Consider the following 10000-nt stretch of genomic DNA (forward strand, 5'->3'; position numbering starts at 1 on the left):
GATCCTCCAGTGGCCGCTTACCTGTCCTTGGGCATTGGTGACCAGCTGGCCCGTGACGCCCTGCAGGCCGGAGAGTGCGTTGCCAAACACCTGGGACCCGGCGATGGAGCCCATGGCTGCTGCTGCCGCCGCTACGGCCGCCTGGCTGGCCAGAGGGTTGAGCTGAGGAGAGGAGGGCAGAGAGGCGGGTTAGAGAACACTCACATACTCTGCTACCTATTTCTGAGGCATCTCAGACACAAACATAGACACGGGTGTGAGTATTATTTCAAAGCAGGATACCGAACAAACTGAGACGATCGGAGATTGGACTGTTTATTCCCTATACTGGACTGTTTGAACCTTCTGATACTACAAATGACTACTCTACTGTAACTGACCCTAGGCAGATGGGTTGGGCCCTTGAGTCGTGGATCTGTCTGAGGTTTCTTCCTATATGTACAGTATCTCCAATTCTTGGGAGTTTTTCCTTGCCCCTGTTACTCATGGGCTCTCTTTGAATGTTTATCACTCTGTAAAGCGCCATGAGACATGTGTAATGTTTTGGCGCTCTATAAGTAAAATTAAATTGAAATTGAAAATTGAAATTAAAACATAATTCGGACGATTCTCCTTGTTTCTGTAAATTGCGACTAAAGTTAAAGTTTGGAAATGGAAATAGGGAAACTTTGGAAGAGATAGGCATCCGTGTCTGACAATTATTTAATGTGTGCAACAACGCCTATTGAAAAGAGTCGGTGGCCTGCTGTGCCAAAATCCGACAGAAATGTATCAAGAATTCACTTACAGTGATTGTAAAACTCCAACGATATACGTACAAGAGTGATACCAGCATATCCGCACAAGAAACAAAACATAGAAAACAAAAAAACAAATAAATAAATACTAAGCACACTAAATAATCGCACAATCGCCCTCTTTTTACCTGCTGGCCCTAGGGACCTCTCCACTTGTCCTTGCTGGCATAATGAACTCATCTCTACTCCCTGATAATGCTCCAACCCATATACACACACACACACACACACACACACACATGTGCGCACACGTACACGTACACATGCACACACACACAAACACACACACACACACACACACAGGCGCACACACACACACGCATACGCCCGCTCGCACACAAACACACACACACACAAACAGCAACTCCCGCCTGCCCAGCAGAGCTCGGGGCGGCGTTGCACCCCCTGGCCGGCCCTTATAAATCAAACTAACCACCTATTAAGGGCTGAAAATGCACTGCTGATTTGGTTGCGGCGCCACAGAGCTGAAGCCTTATTAGGTTGTTTAAGCAGATCAGAGGCCCAGGGAGGCAGCCGAGACCTTCCAATTACTCCAGCCAATGGAAAAATAATAGAAACACCGGCGAGGACAGAGGCCTGCTGCTGCTGCTACTGCTACTGCTGCCGAGAGGAGGGGTCGTCCGCTGATGGAGATGAGCAGGAAAAGGACAAAATTAAACAAAACACAGTCCAAAGAAAAATGGACGCACAGAAACAAAAGCAAATTGTCGTGAACCATGAAAGCGTATTGAGAAGATGTTGTAAACATGGCGATGGCGGTGGTTTCAAAAAAAAAAAAAAAACAGAAACAAGGTTGCTTCATAAAATCCCTTAGAGACGTGAATTTATTTTTGAAGAACATTTAGGAAAACAGAGAATTCGAGGGGGAAAAGGACAGTTTTTTTTTGTGGTGATGGAGTGATTGTGTGAGACAGGCACCACTGGAAGTGTCAACCATAGCTGAGAGAAAATGTCTGAAAAAAAAAAGTCTTCTGCGCAGGGTTTGAAATGCACTACCCCCCTCCCCCCTCTTTCCCTCTCAACACAAGTGCTCCATGGGGATTTGAGCTTTGTTAAACTGAGACCACTAAGGCGCCATTCATCTTTTATCATATCCCAGCCCCATATATTACCACGCTTTCTGAAATCAAATGATGAAAAAATGCCACGGAGCGATCGATACTTTTTCATTGACAGTAAAGGTTAAGCGCATTAAGAATGACACCACATTTGTCTTATGAAATCATATTTCATGTTGGTGGCCTAAAATTGGCCGAGATTGATATTGCGTCCCCTAGACTGAAAGTCATCCTCCTTTTTTTTTGGTGCTAATCACAGAAATCGCCTTCATGTGTCCAGCACTTTGTCCTTCTGGAAAAGTCAAGAGCCCAAGCTTGACATCTATGACCCAGATGTTAAACAGAAGAGGCCTAGTTTGGATATGGCCTTTATTATTTAGAGTGACACATTGGGTTTACCTCTGCGCAAATACAACTGACGCTGACATTACGAGACGCTCAAGACTCGTTGCAGTGACATGCAGAAATACTTCAAGTTTAATATCTAAAACATTAATAAGTCATAGCACCGAGAGCATACACACCATGTCTGTTATTCATTAAGCACCAAAACGTTGAATAAGAAAAGCAAACAGCGATGGGAGATGTGACAAGTATTCTTGTAAGATGGCTCCCAGTAGATGCTCGGAAATGCTCTTTGGTGTTCAAGTCAGATGTCATACAAAGCTTGTAAGCATAATAGAGGCTTTGCATTCGAACCCCCCCCCCCCACACACACATACACACTGCGACCTCCACCCCTCCACCCACAGAAAATGATAGTGAGCAGCCTCTTCACCGACACCCTTGGTGGCTAAATCTCTCCGAATGGCGTGGCTTTGTCAATGGAAGAGAGACGCTGGCGATGGAGAGGAGGCTTATCTCGGGCAAACATCGTCAAATAAATACGTGTATCTGCGCCAGGGAGCACTGGAGAGGGTTTGCTTGGAAATATCAACCTGGGATTGCATTAACAGATAATCCCCCCCTGCACCCCCACCAACACACACATACACACTCCACCGACATCACTCTTGCTATCGGAGAGGAGTTTCAGCCATCGCTGGGGAGGAAGAGGATTTGAATGCTTGAGGGGCGATATGATGGACTGATAGGAGGAGACGAGGAGAAAAAAGGGAGGTGAGATGGTTAGAACGGGGACACAAAAGTGTTGATTTTAAGGGCAGTTAGCATGCTAGGCACACATAGCATTTTCCAGTTCTGAGTGGTGCAAAATGCATCAGATGATGAAAGTGAGGGGTTGGGGTTTTTTTTATTTTATTTTATTTTTTTTGGATTGTGTTCTGTCAGGTTTATTGCTGATTTCTTCCGACTTTTATGTTTACACATGATGTCATGCGACGTGACGTCTGTCAGTGCATGTCCAAAAGGGAGGGGGCAGAGGAGGGATGTGTGTGTGTGTGTGTGTGTGTGTGTGTGCATGCGTGCGTGCGTGTGTGTGTGATGGGGGGGGTGGGGGATGCAGTTGGACCACTTTTTTTTCTGTTTCTGATCCCTCCAACAATATACATTATTCAATATCCCTGTCACAAAACATCCAGCTAATACTGTATATGTGTCCCTGCTTGTGGCGTTTAAGAGAGCGGTGAATAGAATAGTAGCTATGGTGCTCACCGCCATAGGGTCTGCTCTGGGGTCAGGGCCCTTTGTGGCGCCTACATTATTCCAATTCATGCCCGCGAAATTCAGCATCTCCACAGTCGGGTCTCTCCCCCTCACTCCGTAATATGGAAAGCAACAGGGGAGCGGCCACACATAAAGCAGGAAGGACCGATCGCAGTGTTTGACGTCGGAGGATCTAAACAGGTGATTTTACGCCACGCCGCTGCGCTCTCAACCTCCAGGGGAGACAGGAAATGGCCATGCTGGCCCGCCATTTTTTGGGGGCTGATTGTATGTGTTGCCGGAGCTAAACAGTCCTCCCCTCCCTCATTCCCAGGTTTCGGAAGAGACAGCATGTAAACCATTCAGACACCCACCTCCTCTCCTCCTCTCGCCCGCTGTGAATACGCGGAGCTTTGGATTCACAATGCACTTGAGTCAGGCATGAGATCGACTAGGAAGATGCCCGACAGAGATTTTAAAAACATTTTCATAGAGATAGACAGGCAGATAAGGAGAAAGAGAGAGAGAGAGAGAGAGAGAGAGATCCCTGAGAGATTAAAAAAAGTGCCATACAACATTTGAATTCACCTCAAATCTATTTCATCAAAGGGTGAGTTTGAAGCACACATTTTCTTTTCTGCTTGCATAGACACCATTGTAGGAGTTAACTGGAAAAGAGAACGGATTTTCAAACAGAGCAGCTCAGCCTCGTTTATGATTTTCCTACGTGACATAAATCACATGACTGCACTGAAAGTCATGTAAAGCTAAATACTTTGCACATTTCTGTGTCATTAAATGTGGTTAAACAGTGTAGCCACGTTCAAATAGAAGAGTTTTGAAGGCCTGTAAATGTTTTATCAAAGCTAGCGGCTATATCAAAAGAAGCATGAAAAATAAATCAGTGTGTGTATAATGACTGTATATTAATACCTCAACCAGCTACACTGTGGATGAAAAAAAAAAAACGCTTTTCAAAGTCAATCAGCGAATGATGTAGATTTATGGTGACAGTGACTGACGTAATGCTCTCAACACAGATTGCTTATAATGTTTGGTGTAGCCTAGTGTATAAAAATCCGGCAAGGTTATGCTGGAGGTTTTCTGAAACCTTTACCTGCCATCAGCATCTCCTTCACAACAAGCCAAGTTCCTGGAGGAAATTTCTAGAAGTTTAAGCCTCGCGTTAATGCTGAATGCAGCAGAAAGGGAGTCTGATATGAGGTTAGGGGCATTACGATTCATATTATTTGTGCCCATAAAGCTAAACTGTTAAAAGAAAGTTTTTCACCTTAGGCAAAGGAAGGAAGGGGGTGAGTAAATTTTAAACTCTATTAAGCAGACCATGGCCTGTGTTAGCCATTTGACCATGGGGGTCACCCTGTGCAACAGCCCATGTAATCTCCTGAATGTGGTGAAAAAAAATAAACTCTGTGTGTTACCACAAAGAAAGGCCCCTGGAAACTCAAGCGGAAATGGCCCCAAAAAAACTTGAAGGTCTTTGAAGTGAATTGCATTTCTTGCTAGAACCAACCAGGTTAAAGGGACACGTACAAGATATCTGCCCCCAAACACTAGCAATATTCCTGCTGATTTTTTAAAATACATCAAAAGGTCCGAATCGGTCACATGAATTACAGTTTGACACAAGCCACCTTTTGAGGACACACGCAAGACCTCAATCATCAAATTTCACCCAATAATAGCAAACCCCCTTCTTCTTGGTACAAAGTGTATGGAGACAAATCAACCTTGAGGTGCCTTTGGCTAAAGGTGACACTGCCTTTTACACCGCCTTTATAAAGGAGGTTATGCTTATCACAAAACCAGCTCTGATCTTCGCTCAGTTATTTAGAGCTGGCCTGCTATCTGAACGACCCCGTCTCTCTCAAGTTCACCCTTCCTGTCACGCTCAGAAAAATACTGTCCAAAACAGCAGCATTAAAACACCGACGCGTCCTACAGTACGTACTGTAGGACAGACAGCTCCATCTCGCCCATCTGGGCAGTTCAAAATAAGAGAGAGGGACACAGAAGGCAAACTGTTCGTGTCGGGGCCCAGTTCTGCGTCACCTCTCTCTCACACAGAACCCGGCGACTCCGGGCCGTCTCTGGCAGAGATCTGGGGTCCAGAGCCAGAAGTCTCATCCTTCACCTTGCACCTCTGTTACTCTCCCATTCCTCCATCCCTGTGCTCTCTCTTTCCCTCTCTCTCTCTCTCTCTCTCTCCTCTCTCTCTCTCTCTCCTTCTCTCCCTCCGTCCTCTTCCGAGTGAGCGTAATCAGCTGTGACACGAGCAGGCGTGCTGAGACTCGCCCCTGCGCCCCGCAGACTCCACTTCCACCTCCGCCCCGCTACCCGCCGCCGTCCCCGGGCTCCTGCCGTCGGCCGGCCCTAACCCTCCGCGCATCCCCTCGGCCCTGCCGTACAGCGAAATGCCATTAGGCCCCCCGAAAACACCTCTGGTCCACGCCTCAGGCCCTGGAAGCCTGATGTGGGCCCCACATTTAAAGGGGGCAGGGGAGTGGTGGTGGTGGAGGCCTCTTTGCACCATTAAAGCTGCTTACGGAAGAGGGAATTCCTGAAGGAGGAAAACACAGAGAAATGAAGAGGGGGAGAAAACAAACTTGGTTGCCCAGGGGAGGCAAAACAGGTAGAGGCAAAATAACCTGTGAAAAAGACAGAGGTGAGATATAAAAAGAGAGAGAGAGACAGAAAGAGAGAGACAGAGAGAAAGAAAGAAAAAGAAAGAAAGAAACTGTAAATATCGCAACCAGAGATGATAAAACATCTCAGGAAAACCCAGAGGAATCCAACGGACCACCTCAGGTCACTCCTCCCACAATGCATCAGAGGGGGCAGGAACGGAGGGAACTGAAGGGTGCGTCAGAAGCACTCGAGGAGCAGCGGAGCGCGCTCAAGAGGTCCAGATCACCGCATAAAAGGCTCCAACCTCCCGAGAGGTGGCCACGAGTGCCTGTATTTAACCAGGCGAAATGCAAATGAGGCAAGGACCGAGCGGGAGAAAAACGACAAGCCCAGCCATTAAGACGTGATTAAGTGCCGGTCAACGGCCGTCAATCTCCTTCCTCATTAGGTTCATTTCGAGTAAGAGCGGCTTCCGTCATTACATAAAATTTCCCCCTTTCCCATTTGTTGATAATTGTAAGACTCTGAAGTTCCCCTGGGAATTTCTGGTCAATTTCCAATCAATCACTCTCTCTCTCTTTCTCTCTCCCTCTTCACTTTTTCTCAAGGAAAAACGAGGAGGAATAACGTCTGAATAGTAATTTAACATTCTGGATTAAATCGTGTTCATACACTGAAAACGCTCAAATTTTACCAACATATTTCTGCCTTTTTTTGTGATAGATGATCAAGGTCCAGTGGATAAAAGAATGCTGTCTAACGTGACACATTTGGTGCAGCTATTTCCGTAAGGCCGGTGAAGCTGACTAGCGTAGCAGCAATGACTTACACAGAGGAAGCTGAGCTACCTTGAATACGACACACACACACTGATGATGTACAGGACCTGAGCTGACCCGTTGTGTTGACACACACCTGTACACTGTTGATGGAGAACTAGGAACCAAAGAGCACATTAGCCCAGCTGAAAGATTCAGAGCAAAATGATCGATGACTGGACGTTTACAAGCCTGATTAAAAAAAAAACATAAAAAAAAAAACAGGATACACATGACTTGATTTTAAAACGGAAGCAATAGAAAGAAACTGCATGCTTCGCAGGGCTCAGCAAGGAGAGGAGAGGAGAGGAGAGGAGAGGAGAAGAGGGGAGAGGAGAGGAGAGGAGAGGAGAGGAGAGGCCATTCTAATTTGTCAGAGCGCGTTTCAGCTCTGTCACAACATTTGAGTGGACTGCCATTCATTTTGACAGAGCCAGATGCCTGACATACAAATACAGCATTTGAACAACTTTAATATTGGCCTAATCAATGGGCTGTGATCTTTTGTTGACCTCCACTGAATGGGGCCCCGGTCATCTTTGTCTGGGCTTCATAAACAGAATAATGGTAAATGATTACTCCTCGGCGTGACGTCCGAAAAGCGCAGCGCCTAATGAAGAATAATGGGGACGCTTTTTTTGTCGGGGGGGGAAGAGGGAGGAGGGTGGGGGGGTTGAGGGGAGACAGAGGGGCAGCACTGGGCTGTCAGGTGCCATTTGAAGACTCCGAGCGCGGAGATTAATGGTGGAAGAGACAGCGCCGCAGCCATGATGTGGCCACCGGCCGATCGATAAAACTCCAAGCCCCCTGCTCTCCTGTCACATCCCAGATCGTAGGCCTGTGTGTGTGTGTGTGTGTGTGTGTGTGTGAGAGTGTGTTCACACACACACACACACACACACACACAAAACCACACAAGCACGTGCACAAACATACAGTACATGTCCATGCACATACACACACACACACACAGGTTGATCAACACTCATGCCATATCAACACTAAGTGGTGTGATGAATTGACAGAATTGGTAGACAGCATTGATCTAATTCTTCCTCACTACACAAGTGAACTTAAAATCACATTGCATGGCTATTTGTTGTCATTTCCTTCCAACATTTTGATGCATAGACTAACATTATGCTTTCCCTCAGTATGCTTGTTTGTTTGATAACCCCATGGGGTATTTTGGCATTGGGCAAACGTAATGAGGCTACTGCACCAGGAGATGGACTAGACAGAAAGGCGTCATATTGGCCTTCTGTCTGAAGCGCATGTACTGTATTGTACGCCCTCACTGACTGAATTGCTCCGCGTCCTTTTTGCTGCCTTTAATGGACACCAAAGATTACGCCGCTGTCTGATGTGTGCTTTTAAGTGAGTACGCGAGGAGTGTGTGTGTGTGTGTGTGTGTTGGGAGGGAGACTGAGGAAGGCGATGCTTTGAGATAACAACCCCTATCAGCAGTGGTGAGCAGTCATGGAAGGAAGACTATTTAATCAAAGACGTTTGAGGCTAAAATTACTCTAAGTGATGCTTAAACTGCACATTTCTATCCACAATATTCATTATAAGACATTAAAAGACTATTTAAAAAAAAATATATTTTATGTTCAAGTGACATTTTGAGGAGATCACCTACTCACGCACACAAAGCCACACCATCACTCAGCCAGTCTTCTAACCTTTTCCAAACGCCCCATTTGAAATAAGCCCTGGGCCTGTGGTATCACGGCACAAAGGTAGCACCTCAGGCCCTACACTACACTACACCACTAGTCTAAGAGCATTTCTCTCCTCCCTGTCCCCTCCCCATGCTTTATAATTATTCATATGAAGAGCAGAGCTGTTTACGGGGGCCACCGTCTTATTTTCTGCTTCAGTCAACAGTGCTCGCGCTCGCGTTTTCATATAGCCGCCGCTAGCTCGTTACGTAAGGCAATTTTCTGCCTTCTTAAGAGCCCGTCGCTGGGCCGCATTAATGAGACGGCTCCGTGCCCACGCTGCCAGCAGGTACCCGCTGTGCCCGCTAATACGCACGATTAGCCCCCCCGCTACTCTGCGCCGCCTCGCCACCTCATCAGGAATACAGGGCCCGCCGCTGCCGCTGTTAAGAAATTATTGCTGGGAGGGAGAGAGGGGGAGGGAGAGAGGGGCGGAAGAACTGTTCGCCTCACTGATGTGATTACAGTAACAGACTCGGAGAGTGTGTGTGAGTTGGCAGAATATAATATGGTCCTCCTGACGCCCCTGTAGGCAAAGTAGCCACAGTCTGCGCAGGCTTTTGTATTTGACTTTACAGTAACAATAAAATGATACAAAGATGTGGGCGGCGGCAGACTGGCTCTGAACCAATGAGAGAGGGCGCTGGAGGTAAATTGGGTCTCATACGGTCGGAGTCCTTTCAACCCCCGAGAGCCAAGCTCAGCCATGGGAGTCTTAGTGAGTGTGACTAATGGTAATATTCCTCAATTTGTTTCTCTCCGAGGGAGGCCTATTTAGCAAACAAGTGCTCTTCCACAAAACACACACAAACACACACACACACACACCCGTCAAGCACCGCACCCCCCCATCAACACACACGCACGCACTAGTCCATGCACAGGCACTAGCACGCACACATGCACACACGCACACACACACAATGCCTGATCCTGGCCTCCTGCAGTGTCAATTAAAAGAGTACCAGTGGCGCTGTGTACGAGTGTGAATGTGTGTGTGTGTGTGTGTGTGTGTGTGTGTGTGTGTGTGTGTGTGTGTGTGTGTGTGTGCGTGTTCGTGTGTGTTTGTGTTTGAGTGTGTGTGTGTGTGTGTGTGTGTGTGTGTGTGTGTGTGTGTGTGTGTGTGTGTGTGTGTGTGTGTGTGTTCGTGTGTGTGTGTGTGTTCGTGTGTGTGTGTGTGTGTGTGTGTGTGTGTGTGTGTGTGTGTGTCTAAGCACAATCTCATCTCCCGCGCTCCTGAGCTCCAAGCTTAGCTGCCTGCCTGACAGGCCAACAACTAATTACAGACAGACAGAACAGGGCCCCTTTCTCTTTCAGGCCGAGCAATG

The 10000-nt window shown here is 47.1% G+C and overlaps 1 protein-coding gene across 1 annotated transcript in view; it reads right to left on the reverse strand.

The window, feature by feature from the left end:
* Positions 1 to 10000, reverse strand: part of pou6f2 (POU class 6 homeobox 2) — a 97452-nt gene that overhangs the window by 22867 nt on the left and 64585 nt on the right. Inside the window, exon 9 of the mRNA XM_062521895.1 lies at positions 22 to 162. Within this exon, the coding sequence (XP_062377879.1) occupies positions 22 to 162 (141 nt within the window). The remainder of the gene's footprint in view (positions 1 to 21; positions 163 to 10000) is intronic.

Source organism: Sardina pilchardus, chromosome 19 (assembly GCF_963854185.1).
Source record: "Sardina pilchardus chromosome 19, fSarPil1.1, whole genome shotgun sequence".
Taxonomy (NCBI): Eukaryota; Metazoa; Chordata; class Actinopteri; order Clupeiformes; family Clupeidae; genus Sardina; species Sardina pilchardus.